The sequence below is a fragment of the Marmota marmota genome, unplaced genomic scaffold (assembly GCF_001458135.2).
Source record: "Marmota marmota marmota unplaced genomic scaffold, marMar, whole genome shotgun sequence".
NCBI lineage: Eukaryota > Metazoa > Chordata > Mammalia > Rodentia > Sciuridae > Marmota > Marmota marmota.
This window is the reverse complement of record NW_026000082.1, coordinates 33,990,962-34,007,963: the sequence shown is the minus strand read 5'-3', so window position 1 is coordinate 34,007,963 and position 17,002 is coordinate 33,990,962. Positions and strand designations below refer to the sequence as shown.

General features: G+C 46.2%; 2 protein-coding genes and 1 non-coding gene across 10 annotated transcripts in view; 1 reads left to right on the top strand and 2 right to left on the bottom strand.

Annotated features, from left to right (window-relative positions):
* The first annotated feature begins 168 nt into the window (after nt 1-168).
* On the top strand, nt 169-7,468 carry Xkr8 (XK related 8). The gene is made up of 3 exons (XM_015485418.2): nt 169-713; nt 3,396-3,592; nt 6,070-7,468. Exons 1-3 carry the CDS (start codon nt 421-423, stop codon nt 6,765-6,767), a joined length of 1,188 nt encoding a protein of 395 aa, XP_015340904.1. The 5' UTR covers nt 169-420; the 3' UTR covers nt 6,768-7,468.
* On the bottom strand, nt 3,022-3,095 carry Trnaa-cgc. The gene has a single exon. It is a non-coding gene; the product is annotated as a tRNA-Ala (tRNA).
* Nucleotides 7,469-11,680: 4,212 nt separating the features above from the next.
* Eya3 (EYA transcriptional coactivator and phosphatase 3) overlaps nt 11,681-17,002 on the bottom strand; it is a 102,505-nt gene continuing 97,183 nt past the window's right edge. For all 8 annotated transcript variants that reach the window (XM_048816002.1, XM_048816001.1, XM_015485413.2 and 5 more), the window contains one exon: nt 11,681-15,167. In XM_048816002.1, coding sequence (XP_048671959.1) covers nt 15,087-15,167 — 81 coding nt within the window. In that variant the 3' untranslated portion in view covers nt 11,681-15,086. The remainder of the gene's footprint in view (nt 15,168-17,002) is intronic.

The following is a 17,002-nucleotide window of genomic DNA, read 5'->3' as shown; positions in this document are numbered from 1 at the left end:
AAACGTAAAGGATCACGGTTGTTGCCTGGACTCTAGGCTCTAGTTTTCCCGCCATTCTCTCCTTCTGGAGTCTCCAGGCTCCTGAATGTAAAACCAGTCAATTAGAAGCCAGCCAAGCAAAAGGCATCGGTCTTCCTGGCCCTCGCAGCTCCACTGAGCTGGTCCGAGAAACCCCAAGGGCTGGCGACAGGACCAGATTCGGGAGCGCCTTTTAGGATGCGGAAGGGCTGGCTTGGGGGCTCGGGCAATACACCAGCTTCGCTCCTCCCCGGACAGGGCGGGATTGGGAAGTCCCGCCCAGCAGGCCCCGGCCCGGGGCTGCCCTAAAGGCTGCTCCCGCCTCCTTCCTGCGACCGCGACCTTGGGATAGAGTGTGGGTCCCAGGGGCAAGGGGAGGGAACGGGCAGAGGCAGGCGGGTCATGCCCTGGTCGTCCCGCGCCGTTCTCCTTCGGGATCTGATCTTGGGCGTTTTGGGCACCGCCGCCTTCCTGCTCGACTTGGGCGCGGACCTGTGGGCCGCCGGCCAGTATGCGCTCAGCGGCCGCTACCTGTGGGCCGCGCTGGTGCTGGCGCTGCTAGTCCTCGCATCGGTGGCGCTGCAGCTCTTTAGCTGGGTCTGGCTGCGCGCAGACCCCGTTGGTCTGCACGAGTCGCAGCCTCCCGGCCGCTGCTTGGCGCTGCTGCACTTCCTGCAGCTGGGCTACCTGTACAGGTGAGCGCCGCGCTCTCGGAAAGGGGAGGGAGATCGGTACCTCCTGCACCTGGGCTACTAGTAGTAGAGGCGAGACTCCTGACACCCTGAAGGGGGTGGGAGGAGAGGATGGACGCCAGAAGAGGAACCAGATCTCAGCAGCTGAGCCTCCAGACCCTTAAGGAAAGAGAATCCAGGTCTAGAGTCCCCAGAGCTCAGCTAGCCCTACCCGTCAGGTTCCGGTGAAGGAAAGCGGTGTTCAGGGAAGAGGGAAAGAGGGCTTCGCAGTCAGATTTTCTGGAGTCCGTGTCTGGCTATGCCACCTGTGACTTCCTTTCTGCGTTTCTCTGAGCCTCAGTGTTCTCCTCTATGGAAAGAGGCAGTTGCGGATAGAGAGGTCTGGCAGGCAGGTCAGTTGTGAGGAGTCAATGGAAGGAGTAGGAAGGTACCTCAGGCTGTGCTGGCACTGTTCAGCGCTGCTGTGCCTTTTAGTCCTGGGCAGGGCCTTGGGCAGGTCACTGACCTCTCAAGATCTGTTTACTCATTGCTGCAATGCCTACTTCTCTTTTATGAGGATTAAATGAAATGACACCTGTAAATTGTCCTGGCACAGTGTAAGCATCCAACAAATGTCAGCTAGCTTCATGATTATGTGGGCCACCCTGTGAGTTTCAGCAGCCCTGAACCCCCAGAGCATGCTCATTCCCTCTCCCCTTTTCTTTCCCAGTTGTGTGCTTCTCCCTCAACACTGGCTTCCCATCCCCAGATGGAGCAAGAGGGCAGAGGTGTGCTGGGCTCCCTAATGAACTCCTGTAATCCCAGTGATTTGGGAGGCTGAGGCAGAAATATCAAACATTTGAGGCCAGCCTCAGCAACTAAGCGAGCCCCAAAGCAACTTAGTGAGACCGTGTCTTAAAACGAAAAATAAAAAATAAAAGGACTAGAGATGTGGCTCAGTGGTAAAGTGCCTCTGGTTCAATCCCCAGTACCATTAAAACAATAACAACAACAAAGAGATCATGCAGTTTGACTTATCTAACACCCCTGGAGCCAGCCAGGGCTGGGCACAGGCTGGGTCTCCGAAAATATGTGCAGACTATGCTCCTTTTTAGAATTAGCAGGGGCCTGTAGAGACAGTGAAACTGAAATCAAAGGGTCAGAGCCATGCCATGAAGTCAGGACTTCATTGTGTGGTCTGGGTTAGGATGGCTGGAGGCGAAATCTGCTTTGGAGTCCATTTTTACAAATTCTATTCAGATCTTGCCTTGACAAAGCTGCATGGAGTCTCCAGAAGTAGAGAGAGGAGCTTTGATGTCACCATTTTTCCTGAGGGACTGCAGGAGACACCAGTAAAACCCAGAGGGATATGGAGGGGCACAGTATTACTGTCTGGGAGGCCTCACTGGGCCTGCGTTCATGAGTGCTTCATGCATCTTGCCTTCTCCTGTTTCTGCTTTTGGCTTGAAAATAGGGTCTCTGTTCCTGCTCGTGACAAGGCTGAAGTGGGGGCTTCTGTTGAGGCATTAGAGGACCAAAGGCAGAAGCTCCTGTGAGGGAGAGCCCCAACAGAGCCCTGCCTGCCTGTCGCTCAGTGTGTTATCAGGTCTATACAGGCAAGTGACAGCTGGCATCTGATGAATGAATTTGCATGGAGGGAATGGACTCTCCCCCTAGAGCCAAGTGAGATCAGTTCTGGGTGCAGAACTACTGTCCCCTCAGGCCAATTAATCCCTGAGGCCTGTGTGGACAACCTTAATTCTGCCCTAGTCTCTATCCCCACCCATCTGGGCCAGCCCTGCACCCCCCATTTGTCCCTGGGCTGTTTCAGAAATCTCTCTTTTTTGGGGGGGTGGGGTTACTAGGGATTGAACCCGGGGTATTTTTTCATTGAGCTGTATCCCCAGTCCTTTTATTTTTTATTTTGAGACAGGGTGTTGCTAAGTGGCTTAGGGCATTGCAAAATTGCTGAGGCTGGCCTTGAACTTGGAATCCTCTTATCTCAACCTCCTGGGTCACTGGGATTACAGGTGTGTCCCACTGTGCCTGGCTCCAGCATCCTCTTAAAATGGGATTTCTGCTCCACTGTAACTCTTCCCACCCTTCCTCCTCGCCCCAGCCAGTGTCTTCTAGGGCACAGTCTGATCCCATGTTGCCCATGCTCAGAAGCTCTCCATAGTTCCTTGCCCACGGGATCCCAGGAGATTCTTAGGCATAGTAAAAGTGAGAACTACTGCCTTGGACAACTTTATAGCATGCCTTTCAAATTCAAACAGTTTTGGGTCCCTTTCTGATTCCCTCACTGCTAGCTGCTGCTGCTTTTTTTTGTGTGTGTGTGATGCTGGGGATTGAACCCAGGGCCTTGTGCATGCGAGGCAAGCACTCTACCAACTGAGCTATATCCCCAGCCCCACTACTAGCTTTTTGATGCCATTTCCCCAGGTGTAAAATGGGGCTCTTGTGAGGGGTAAACAGGACAAGGTTTGTGATGCTCTTGGGGCAGTGCCTAACCAGCAGGACTAAAAGTTGTGTTTATCCCAATTTATAGATGAGGTTCAGAGAAGTTAGGTAGCTTGCCCAAGTCCCTCTACCATATGAGTGGACAAGTTAGGATCGGAGACTGTCTGCATCTGCCAGATGGGTAAGAGGCTGAGGAATTCACTGGACGCTGACCTGGCCCTGTGGGCATCTGTGTGTACTGCCTAGATGCCTGCAGGGGCTGCAGCAGGGGCTGTTGGTGTGGCAGCAGGAGGAGCCTTCCGAGTTTGACCTGGCCTATGCCGACTTCCTGTCCTTGGACATCAGCATGCTGCGGCTCTTTGAGACCTTCCTGGAAACGACGCCACAACTCACACTGGGGCTGGCCATCGTGCTACAGAGTGGCCGCGCTGAGTATTACCAGTGTGAGTACCAGGCCAGCAACTGGCCCTCCTTTTATGGATTAGCAGAATTTCCCTTCAATGTCAGCAATATATTTGCTTTTTTAGAATGACTGTTGAGAAAATAGGAGACCAAACTTTAGGCAGTGAATCTGGGTTCAAATCTAAAGTTAATCTTTAGCTGCATAAGTATGGAAGATTGCATAACTTCTCTGAGTATCAGTTTGGCCTCATCTGAAAAATGGACATAATGTATGATCTTGCCAGATGCAATGCATATGCCTATAATCCCAGCTGCTTAGGAAGCCGGGGCAGGAGGATTGCAAGCAAGACCCTGCCTCAAAATGAAAAATAAAAATGGCTAGGGATGTAATTCAGTGTTAAAGTACCCTTGGGTTTAATCTGCAGTACCAAAAAAAAACAAAAAACAAAAACCCTACCTCATAGAACTGATGAAAGGATTAAATGGGGTGCTACATATAATGCTCAGTGGCACATAATAAATCTTAATTATAATTTTTATTACTTTGATGATATTAGATAAAGCATGTAGGGTACCTGATATATAATAAGCAACTTGTTATTCAATAAACAATTTATTGAGTACCTTCATACAGTCAAGTTTTTATTGAGCATCTCTTCTGTACCTGTCACTGTGCTAGGGACACAGCAGTGAGTAAGACACGCGGAGCCTCTGCCCAGCCAGGATGAGTGACTATAAACACAAGTAGTTACAATAAATGTGCTGAGTGACTGGAAAACAGAGGCAGGTGGCGGAGGCTGGCAGAGCCTCAACAACCACTGGGAAAGTTTGTGTAGTAAGGAGTCTTGGGAGGCTTTCTCGGAAAAGGGAAGTAACTTGCCCAAAGTCAAGGGTGGCCACGCTAGACTCCAACTCACAGCTCATTCAGAGTCCAGTGCCTCCGCTTTGCCTTTGCCACCCCAGTACATCCCGAAGCCCCCTGCTAAAAATGCCACAGCCTCCCAAAGAACCCAGTCCCCACTCTGCCATCACTTTTAATGTGACACAGGAGTCCATCTTCACTTTATACCAGAGGAAAGAGGTATAAAAGGTAAAGTGACAGCCTGGGTCAATCAGCATTCATTGGGTGCATTTTTTTTTTCCTGTTTTAAGGTGCTAAAATATCTAGGACCAGAGCCATGTGGAGACAGACTATACCATATGTTGGGTGGAGGAGACTGATTTCTCAACTTTTTATTTAGCAAACATTATCCCAGGTGAGCAAAATCTGCCTGCCTGCCTGCCTTTTGCAGTACTGGGGATCAAACCCAGGACCTCACACCTGCTAGGCAAGCACTTTACCACTGAGCTATATCCCCATCCTTTTTTAGTTAATTTTGAGACAAGGTCTTACTAAGTTGCCCAAGTTGGCCTCAAACTTTTAATCCTCCTGTACCAACCTCTCTAGTAGCTGGGATTATAGGTGTGTACCACTGTGTCCAGCCAGAATCTGTTCTCTACCCTCCAAGAACTTAGAAATAAGGAAGTAGGTAATAATTAGTGTGATCAGACTCCATGCAGAAGTGGGTGGGGTATTATAGAGATACCCGACACAAGGAGTGTGTGGGCTGGGTGACCCCAGTGGATATTCAAGCTGGGGCTTGTAGGGTGAGGAGGAGTGGGTCAAGGGAAGTGAAGCATGTGCTTCTGGCTTTACTAATAAACCAGACAAGCTTGTCAAAAGTCACAGGCTGTGGCATGCTGGACAAACTGGAAAAACTTTAGCCCTGCTCAAACCTAGAAGGTGGGTAGTTGGAGACAGGGATGGCCACAGATCTGATGGGTATATGATAGGTTCCCAATAAACATTTGAGTGAATTAGGTGGATGGGAAAGGGGAGGAAGCATTCTAGAGACATTTCAGGACTGCTTCCATCTTTCCTTGGAGGTCCTAGGGTTCCAGTCCAGGTTGGGCAACGAGGATGTGGGATAAATACCTTATCGTCAGCTTCTGGATCTTGGGAAAGCAAGTCCAGGGTCATGCTGTCCATGGAAGGGAGCAGAGGGGAATGAGGAGAACTTCTGCCATGCCACAGGGACATCTCTTCTAGTCTGAGGACAGCTGCAGGCAAAGACCTCTCTGACATGGAGAAATCAGCCCCTTTCTGATAACTGATTTTCAGACCCAAGAAAAGCTTAAGCTCTTCTGAGAAAGGAAGGGTTATGGGGCCTTAGAAGATGCTCAGGGTGCAGCCAAGGCCGAAGGGTGCCAAGTTTCATACCTTCTCATTCTTGAAAGATGTCCCAGGATAGCACCTAAAGTAAAGCCTCCTGGTGAGGTCAGGCTACACAACTGAATCCCTGCCCTCTGGTTGTGTGAACTCACTGAATGTTCTGGCACTGCAGTTTTCCCGTCTACAAGTCGGGGCATTCTAATACCCAACTCAGGGCTGCTAGGAGAACCCCCAGGGTACCTGTGTGCCTGGGGATGCTAGGCAGGCTGCTCACAGAGCTCACCTGTTTCCTCTTATTCTTTATAGGGCTTAGCATCTGCACATCCTTCTTGGGCATCTCATGGGCACTGCTGGACTACCACCAGGCCTTGCGCACCTGCCTTCCCTCCAAGCCCCTCCTGAGCCTGGGCTCCTCTGTCATCTACTTCCTGTGGAACCTGCTACTACTGGGGCCCCGAGTCCTGGTGGTGGCCCTGTTCTCAGCCCTCTTCCCCCATTATGTGGCCCTGCACTTTCTGGGCCTGTGGCTGGTGCTGCTGCTCTGGATCTGGCTTCAGGGCACAGACTTTATGCCAGGCCCTACCTCTGAGTGGCTGTACCGGGCGACAGTGGCCACCATCCTCTATTTCTCCTGGTTTAATGTGTCTGAGGGCCATACCCGAGGCCGGGCCACCATTCACTTGGCATTCCTCCTAAGTGACAGTGTTTTGCTGGCGGTCACTTGGGTGACTCATAGCACCTGGCTCCCATTGCACATGTGGCTTCCCTTGGGCGGTGTCTGCTTACTTTTAGGTCTGGCTCTGCGCCTTGTCTACTACCGCTGGCTCCACCCTAGCTGCCGCTGGGAGCCTGACCGGGTGGATGGGGCCCGAAGTCTCTCTCCTTTGCCACACAGTCAGCTGCCTCAGAACAGGCGCATGATTCACTTGGCTCGGAACTTTTTCCCCAAGGCTAAGGATCAGGCTGTTTTGTCAGGGAAGGGAGAGGTGAATGGGGTCCTTTGAGGCAGGGTCAGACCAGCCTAGGGAGTTCACAGTGTAATAGAATGAGAAGGCCTGGGCCCTGGAGGGCCAAGGGTGCCAATTATTATGTAGGAGACACTTTTCTCCTTTTCCCCAACCAGTATAGCTGGTGTCCCAGAGCTTCCCATGGCTGGTATTTTCACCTTTCAAGTAATTGGTGGAAGTGCCATGCCACCCTTGTTTTCCTCATCTTGCCTAGAAGGCCCCAGGACACCTATGGGCTGGCTCTCTGGAATTTTTCCCTGCACTACCCCATTTGTTCAGTTCATTCAACAAATGTTTACTGAGAGCACTTTATGTGCTGGGAACATTTTTCTAACTGTGGAACCAGCTGCTGCTCTATAGTTTCATCCTCTGCCTGCTCCAGCCAATCCTGAGTAGGATCTCAAAGGCTGGTGGACCAACTCTGCACAGCCCCTGCCAGCACCTCCAGGGTCTTAGCACAGCTGTTTCAGCCTTGGCTCCTCCAGGGGCTGCTTTTTGCCCAAGTGCCTTGTGGGCCTGTGGTCTGGACCATGCACAGCCCATTGAGTATTTTTATTCTTTAACCAGTGTACCTCCTACCTCAGAGTTGATGTGAGAGGAAGAGAATGTGTATATATATGTGTTGCTGCCAGTGAGGACACGTGTTATTTTTGTTTAACAGTATTAATATGTTATTATTAAAAACTTGTGCAATCCTCTGGTCTGTGTCATTAAAGTCTACTACCTCTCCCGGAAAAAATGGATCAGGGATGTGGAATCACTTAAAATTGGAACACTCCAAATTTCAGGAGCTGGTGAGCCTGAGTGGGCTGGCCCACACATTCAGCAGGGAATCGAAACCTGGATCTGGTGGACTTGGTGCTTTCTCTTACCACGGCTCTGCTGCTGGGCCTAGCGGGAGCAGCTACAAGCATCTTTAGGGTTAGGAAGTATGAGAGGCCATGTGCAGAAGGTTCTTTGTTGGGAGCTCTTTGAGGTTATATGGTAAGATCACTTAAGGGACATGGTTGTGAGCAGTGGTCCCAGGAAGGTGAAGTCTTTTGCTGCTTGGAGGAGTCTGTGGGTTGGAGAAACAAGGAATAGGAAGAGGACACTGGAGTCTGAGAAGATGGTTTTGTTACTACTGTGATGGCATCTGGAATAGTTTAGTTCTGTTATTCATTTATTATAGTAGAGAGACACAATAAACAGGATTACTTATTAAGATAGTGTTAAGTGCTAAAAGAAAAACAGAGCAGAGCGGGGAAGGTGTTTGTATGTTGGGAGTGGGAGTTAGCAACTTTAGAAAGAATGGCCAAGAAAGACCTCCCTGAGGAACTGGTAATCCCTAAAGGTGAGGGAGAGAAGCTTTAGTAGTGACTATAGCCTGTTGCTTATAAATGTGATAAGGAGCAGGACCTGGAGTCACTATTAAGGTAAGGAAGATTGCAAATACTATTCCTGAGGACTGCAGTTCCGCTGGATGAAGGAGGACTTGTAGTGGTGTTGGCCTGAAGCTGAGGATTACCCAGAGCTGAAGGCTGGCACCAGGAAGAGGCTCCGGGAAGATGTTTTACATAGAATGTTATAGGAAGAAAGAATTTTGCAAATCCTACAGTCTTTGAGACTTCTGAATTTCACAGACCAGTCAAAAGGCTAACATGAGAATGGGCATGGTGGTGTACATCTGTAATCGCAGTGACTAGGGAGACTGAGTCAGGAGAGTTGAAAGTTTGAGACCAGCCTGGGCAACATAGCAACACTAGGTCTCAAAAATAAAGGGCTGGCCAGGTGCGATGTGCACACCTACAGTCCTAGTGGCTCGGGAGGCTGAGACAGGAGGATTCTGAGTTCAGAGCCAGCCTCAGCAACTTGGCGAGGCCCTAAGCAATTCAGTGAGACCCTGTCTCTAAGTAACCTGCAAAAGGGGGCTGGGGATGTGGTTAAGTGCCCCTGAGTTCAATCCTGGGTATCATAAATAAATAAATAAATAAATAAATAAATAAATAAATAATAAAGGGCTGGTATTATAGTGAAGTAACCACATCAATGGTGATAGCAGCTTAATTCACAATAGCTAAGCTATGAAACCAACCGAGGTGCCCTTCAACAGATGAATGGATAAAGAAAATGTGGTACATATACATAATGGAATATTATTCACCCATAAAGAATGAAATTATGGCATTTGCCTGTAAATGGATGGAACTGAAGACTATCATGATAAGTGAAATAAGCCAATCCCCCCAAACCAAAGGCTGAATGTTCTGATATGAGGATGCTGACTCACAGTAGGGTTGAGGGGAGTGGGAGAGAGGGAGGAGTGGAGGTTCACCTGATTGGACAGCATCCAATGGAGGGAAAGGGAGAGGGGATAGGAATGGGAAAGATAGTAGAATGAATTGGACATAACTTTCCTATGTTCATATGTAAACACATGACCAGTGTAACTCCCCATCATGTACAACCACAAGAATGGGAAGTTATATTCCATGATATATGTTAAAATACATTTTACTGTTGGGCTGGGTTGTAGCTCAGTGGTAGAGTGCTTGCCTAGCACATGTGAGGCACTGGGTTCGATCCTCAGCACCACATTAAAAAAAAATAAATAAAATAAAGGTATCGTGTCCATCTACAACTAAAAAAATATATATATAAAAATACATCCTACTGTCATGTATAACTAAAAAGAACAAATAAAAAATAAAAAAATATATAGGGCTGGAGATGTAGCTCAGTGGTAGAGTGCTTGCTTAGCATGCACAAGGCCCTGGGTTCAATCCTTAGCAACGTGCGCGCGCGTACACACACACACACACACACAAGTAGGTAGTATGCTATAATACTATGGTTACCAATTTAACATCAGCAAAAAAGGGCATTAAAAACAACACTGATTTTTTTTTTTTGAGAGAATTTTTTTTTTAATATTTATTTTTTTTAGTTCTCGGCGGACACAATATCTTTGTATGTGGTGCTGAGGATCGAACCCGGGCCGCACGCATGCCAGGCGAGTGCGCTACCGCTTGAGCCACATCCCCAGCCCAACAACACTGATCTTCATCATCACATAAAGGATATAATCATCTTTTAATTGAATACATTAAGTCACTGTCATTTTCCTTCATTCATTCAGGGTCAAATTCCATAGCTTTTTAGGTAGTATGCTATAATACACTGAATTTACCATCATTTGACAGTTTCATGTAAGCAGTATAAATGAAGAGCTTACCCCAAAATAGTTAGAAGCACATCTTTTTGGACTTTGAGGCGGGATGAGGAGTTGCCTAAAACACTAGGTCTTCTATTGGGAAATATGGCTACTCCCCTGAGCCTTGTCTTTGCATATAACAGTAGTGTGGCAGAAAAGTAAAGTAGTATTTTACTATTTTGGTGAAATCCCTAAGGCCTATTCCAAGGCGAGTGTTGGCACTAAACCTCATTTATACTGCTTAGATGAAAACTGTCAAATGATGGTAAATTCAATGTATTATAGCATACTACCTAAAAAGCTATGGAATTTGGCAGTTGATTCATTTTTGTGAGAGAGGGTATTTTTTTTTTTTTTTTTGTGGTGCTGGACATCTAACTCAGAATGTGGTGCAGACTAGACAAGGGCTCTATCGCAACTACACCCCAGCCCCATTTTTATATATTTTTAAAGTTTACAGCATCAAGAATTTTAAGCCTGGAGTGGTGGCGCACTGTAATTCTAATAGCACAGGAAGAGCAGGTTCAAGGCCAGCCTCAGTGATTCAGCAAGGCTCTAAGCAACTTACTGATACCTTGTCTCAAAATAAAAGGGCTGGGGATGTGGCTCAGTCCAGGAGTGGGGCAGGGAAGAATTTTAAAAAGATGAGTGTGACATTACTTGCAAATAGATACTTAAGATTGCCATCAAGGATTTTTCATATGTAGAGAAACTTGTTTTTGAAGATTAAAAAAACCTCCTGAATTGCTGATTTTTACCTGCCATTAAACACTTGTAAGAGAAATGTGCATGCTTTATTAATTATATTAGGGTGAGATGGATATGTTCATTTACTCTATGGGCTTAGAAATCGACCAGCACTCTAATGTACACTTACAACTGAAAAGGGATGTAAGCAACTATCGGGTTTTCTTCAACCATTCTTTTAAACGGTTCAAAATCGGCATTTTTTTTTTTAAATATTTATTTATTTTAGTTCTCGGCGGACACAACATCTTTGTTTGTATGTGGTGCTGAGGATCGAACCCGGGCCGCACGCATGCCAGGCGAGCGCGCTACCGCTTGAGCCACATCCCCAGCCCCCAAATCGGCATTTAATAATGAAAATATTTAATAAATAGAATAAAGGCAGCTTCCTATTTTCTGGGCAAATTGATTTTGGGGAAAAACACAATTTATAGTCTGATATGTATGGTACTTGGAAATAGAACCTAATTCTAATTTCCTTCATTGAATAAAAGGCAAAAAGCCTTTTTGAATCTGAAGAAATGAAATACAAAAAGTAGCTGATGTGACATGAAATCAGGCCAAATCACAGGAGGTTGATATCAGTTTGTCAGTTTTATTGCTTTTGTTAAGCTCAACACAGCAAGTATTGATTTTTCTCATTAATAATTAAAGTTCAGCACATTTGACAGCAAATGAAATTTCTTATCATTCCAGTTCTAAACCTTAAAAAGCAATGCCATTTAGAAACATTTCAGAAATAAATGCTCCCTTGCAAATTGCTTAAAAATATTTATTTTACTTTCCCCATGTATGCTTATTTATACCAAGTGGTTAGTCTTACTTTCTTGGTGAAATTAGTGACCCACTTATTGAAAGGGTGACATCTTTCTAATCACCCCTTCAGAATACTTATGAAGTCCTGATGAGGAGCCGCATGGCTGACCAACTGAGCCGATCCTATTTAGAAAAGACACAGGAGAAAACTGTATAGAAAATAAAAACTTTATTTTTTTCAAGTTTATAAGATAGTTCCCATTACATATAACATTATGGTCAAGGATTCTACAGCCACGAATGCCCGCAGTCACATAAATACATCCAATCCAATCAATGCCTTTCCAGTTAAAAGAGGCATCTGAAGTCCAGAAAGTCATGTTTGGAGTAGAGGTCGTCCTTAATGGGATGGCTCCTGTCAGTGCATTAGGAAGCAGCCACGGAGCCTTGCTTGCTAGAGCTGACTCAGAGCAGAGGAAAGGACAGACGGCCCGTTTTCAGGGTTGGGATACAACTCAATTTTCCCTCTTGTGGTTAAGATGTTCTACAATCTCAGAATTCTGAGATTTGGCTTCTATAGTGTATATATACCTGGGGAATTCTAACTTTCAGCTGAAAAAGGAAACCAATGTAGTGGTAAGAAATAGAAACTTGCTGAAGGAGGGGCCCTAATTATTCCTTGCAGAGGAGTGAGGAGAGGCAGGCCCCAAGGTCACCTCTTGCTGGCCTAGGCATGGCTCTCCCAAGAAGAGAGGGTCAGGCTCTGCCCTGTACTCCTCTGTCAGTCAGTGGCACTGACACCATTCAAGGTAGCGAGCATCTAGAAGCTCCATGTGCTGCAGCTTGAGTTTGCTAACCAAATCTACTTGGAGCTGTGGAGTTTGTATAAACTGCGAACAAGCTGTGGCAAGAGTCTCTTGGGACATTAGCTTTGTCCCCCAACTTGTGGAGCAGAAGACAGGCACACCCCAAATCAAACAAAAGCCCAAATAGGCATCTAAAATCTGCAGCAGGTGTCCATTCTCCTGGACACCACCAGCTGCTCCAGGGGCAATGGACAGGGTGACGCTAAGGCACGATCAGTTTTACATTCGAAATTCAAGCCACCTCTTATCCCGGGGCACACCAACACCTCCAGAGTCATTAATTAACAGTCCTCACCGTAAGATGTCCAGACCACTTTACAGAGCTACAGTGCCTGGCTGGGGGAGGACTCCTCATCTGGCTAATTTCATGTGCACTTTTTCCAGTGAAGAGGGCTTCCCCTTGATGAAAGGACCCAGCCTCCTTTGGACTCAGCTTCCAACTGAGCTCTTGATATTACCCACTTATTTTCCTTTCCAGGGCTTTGCACCAAGGAAGAGAAGACGGTAAGAAGGGCAGTGTTCCTTGGACAATTTCTCTTTGTGGAGATAGATAAGTTCCTGCTTTATGTCTGCTTGTTGAATGAGGGTAGAAGCCACCAGAAAGGTGTACAGGCTCCTCTCACCTCTTGGTCACACTCAAGTTCCTTTTGGAAAGAGCTAAAGCAGGGGCAGTCAGACCAAGAGGAAAAAGTTCATTAAAAAAAAGAATCCAAGTCATATTCTAAAATAAATAGCCCGCCACAGGTGGGAAAAAGGAACATTTTTGTGTTACCTGTATATGAGTGGGTGCCATTGTGCAGCCTCATAATCCTGAAGCACAGCACAGCACAGCACAGCAGGTGGTCTTTCTCCAGGGGAAGAAACCAATAGTTAAACTGGCAATGTGGGGAGGGTCTGAGGCATTAAAGTAAAACCCACTCTAGAATTTTCTGAGATGGACCATCAAGGAAGGCAGAACAGCATGTGGCCAGCTGTGCTGAACACACAGACCCAGAAGGTCTGCCTCATACTCCATCTCCCTCCTTCCACACCAATCTGGAAACAAGCCCAAGGTGGCCAAGTGACAGAATAGACTTCAGCTCCTCTCTCAAAACTTCCTTTCTAAACTCTGATTTATGAAGCATTGTCCATCAGTTCTGAAGGAATGTGTGTGCCAGCCTTGCTGTTGCTCTCTGGGTGACCTGGCACTCTTTGTGCTACTGTATCTCTAGAAATGGGTGCAGAGCATCTCTGGGGATAAGCAATTACAGTTGGGGTTGGTCAAGGAACTCCTCCCGAGGACCAAGGCTGCTTCTTTGAGGTGCTTATATAACCACCTCTTTCAGTTCTAGCAGAAGTTTCTCACATCTGAATAGGTACCCAAGTTGGTCCTGGAGGGATGGGGCATCCAATAAACATGGATGGGCTAGAAGGCTGGGACTAGGGCCTGGATCCTCACAATTCCCAAGAGGCAGGCTGAGAGATGCTCCTGCATTTGGCCCAGTCTTTGGGCCAGCACCCTCATTTATATCAGGAAAGTCTTTCTGATCTCTTGGCTTCCCATTTTAGAATGGGATTTGAGAAATAGGGCATTCCATGGGAAACTGGGTTTGATTACAGAAATATGATCTCTAGTTTCAGGCAGAGATCTGGGTACATATATGCCTGGGACACCCTGCATGTGGCTGAAGAGCTTCCTTGAAGAAGTAGTTATAAGCCTGTTCTTAGACTTGATTTGAATTGAATCCAATGGGCAGGGACTGGCTGGAGATGCACTGAGGTGGATGTGAAGTGCAGAAGGCAGCAAGGGGTCAGAGCCCAGCATCTGTTGACTAACACAGAAGAGGCTGCAGGCTGAGCATCTGTGGGAAAAGGTGCTTCTCTGCAGAAGGAATAGGTGGAATCTTCCTGTCTCAAGAGCCAAAATTCCAATAAGCCTGAGTCCTTTCTCTCCAGTCTGGAGGCTAAGCTTCTTGGGATATAGCCTTTGAATTAAATTGAAGGCTTAGGATTTATTCCCTAAGGGAAAGAGATTCCAGGGTAGTGCCACATGGTTAAAAAGGAAGAGGGACTGGCAAGGGGGTTGAGGCTTGCAGGATGGGAAATGCCAAAGTCCAGTGCTCCACAGATGGAAAGGAACCATCCTGGAGAACAGACCACTGGAGCAGCCAAGGAGGTGGTGTCGATACAGAGAGGTATTTTTGATATTTCAATTACTGTTTTCATGAAAAAATTACATGTCCCTTTCTTGCTAGAAAAAGAAAAGGGGGGGGGATCCTGCTTCAGAGACCAGACCCTTACCTATAAAAATAACATACACATTCACTGGAAAGAAGTTCTACAGCTAAGAAAATCCTAAAGACTGCAAGAGATGTTCTTAAAAAACTCTGCTGCATTTATCCTGTCACAAGAGCAGTTCTCTGTCTGGTCATGGACTAAGAGTACAACTCTGCCCCAAAAATTTCCTTTTTTTTTTTTTCCCATTCTTTGAAACAAAATAGAAGAAATGTAAGTACTGTAGCTGCAGTAGTCCACTGTGCTCTTATCCAACTGTCTCCTGCATCTGTACAAGGATAAACACAGGGCTGCAGCTCACTCGTAGCAAAAATTGCAGTTGTTGGTTCTGATTGTGTTCTCGCCAGCATTCCATGGAGAGAGAAAAAGAGAAAGAGGGAGGGAGAGAAGGATGGGAAGGAAGTTCCCAGTTGGTTCTGGCCTCTGGCTCCCTTCAGGAATGAAAAAGGAGCTCATGAGGAAGACTCCTCATATCAGTTCTTAGAGAAAATCAAGCTCCAAAGCCTGGTGAAGGGACACTAGGTCTCCATGATTTGTGATCCTCCAGAAAGGCATATTGTGCTGGAAGAGAGGGAGGACAACTGGTTAACTCAACTTCTTTAGGGAGCTTCTACTTACCCATACACCTTTCTCCACAGCCCTTTGTCTGAGGTGCTTAGTAACTAATTACCCTGACCCACCTCATAGGGCTGCCATAAGGGTGAATTAAGTCATGTGTACAAGGACCCTGTACATTATAGTATATTTTACACATGGGAGGAATTTTTATCAAGCTTGAGTAGTAACTGTGTTTTCATGCTCCAACTATTATATGAGGTCTTCAGGATCATATAAAATAACCCAGATAAATTAGAATTAACATAAGACTACACTATCAAGATAATTTTCTACAAATTTTAGATCTATAGGGCCCAATCCAAATATTGTCCATGTCTAAGAAGCAGAATCTATAGATCCAGGAAATAACAGTCCCATATCATATAGTCAGAATCATGTCAAGAATATTGTATGCTGTTCTGGAAGTCACAAACTCAAAAGAGGACTTAGATACACCCAAGTACTGGAAACTATGAACCATGAAGTTAAAGGCAATTATTTTTACTGATCGTCTTATTCAAATGGGTTCCATGTTCCTCAGAACACTGAGGTCCTAGAACACAGTTCTTTTGACACATGGCAGTTTTTTTCAGGCCAGTGGCTCATGTGTGGTATTTAAAAGGCTATAGTAGCCGGTGCATGTAATCCCAGCGGCTTGGGAGGTAGAGGCAGGAGGATAGTGAGTTCAAAGCCAGCCTCAGCAAAAGCGAGGCACTATGCAACTCACTGAGTCCCTGTCTCTAAATAAAAATACAAAATAGGGCTGGGGATGTGGCTCAGTTGTTGAGTGTCCCTGAGTTCAATCCCTAGTACCAAAAAAACCAAACCAAACCAAACCAAAACAAAATAAAAAAACGCTACAGCATACAGAAAAGGAAGCAGACTTGTTATGCTACATTCAGGAACGCCAGGCTAGGACCAGTGTGTGAAACTTAAGAGAGAAATTTTTGTCAAATGGAAGGAGGAACACCCTAATCTCACTCTTGGGTACCTATTCATGCAGGGCCGGAGTTCTCTGTCAGAGAGGCTGTGGTAAAGATCCTTCACAAGGAGGAGGCTGGATTGGATAAAGCACCAAGGCATTTTTCAGTGGGTATATCTAATTTTATTTTATTCTTTAAAACCCAGTGTCTCACATGTGTTAGGCGAGCACTCTACCACTTGAACCACAACCCTAGCCCTTATTCATTTTTGTGGTGCTGGTGATGAACTCAGGGCCTCGTGAGTGCTGGGCAAGCGCTCTAACACTGAGCTACATCCCTAGCTCCTAATGGGTACATTTTATGGTAGATGATTACAGATGTGAGCTTAGAGATGTTGGCTCTGCTAATGACTCTTTTTTCTCCCCAACTTTCTTCTACAGACTGAGAAGTACTGACACTTTCATTCAGTATTGTCTTCCCCAAAGAGGGTAACAAGAAGTACTTTAGAATCAAAGCTTCAGTGACTACATATGTGAAAAAGAAAAGGTTCCTGAATAGCTAATAAAAGTAGTAAATGAAAACATAATGAAGCAGGTGGCACAAGCTTGTAATCCTAATGACTTAAGAAACCAAGGCAGGAGGATCACAATTTAAGACCAGCCTAGGTGACTTAGTGAGACTCTGTCTCAAAATAAAAAATACAAAAGGATGAGGATGTAGCTCAGTGGCAGAGTACCACTTGGTTCAATCCCCAGTACCGGAAAAACAAAAACAAGAAACAAAGGAAAAGAGAAGGGATGACGTGAGTTGGGACCTGTACAGTGATGGGGTTACCATTAGAACAAACTTTCTGGGGCTTAAAAGCAGGAAGGACTT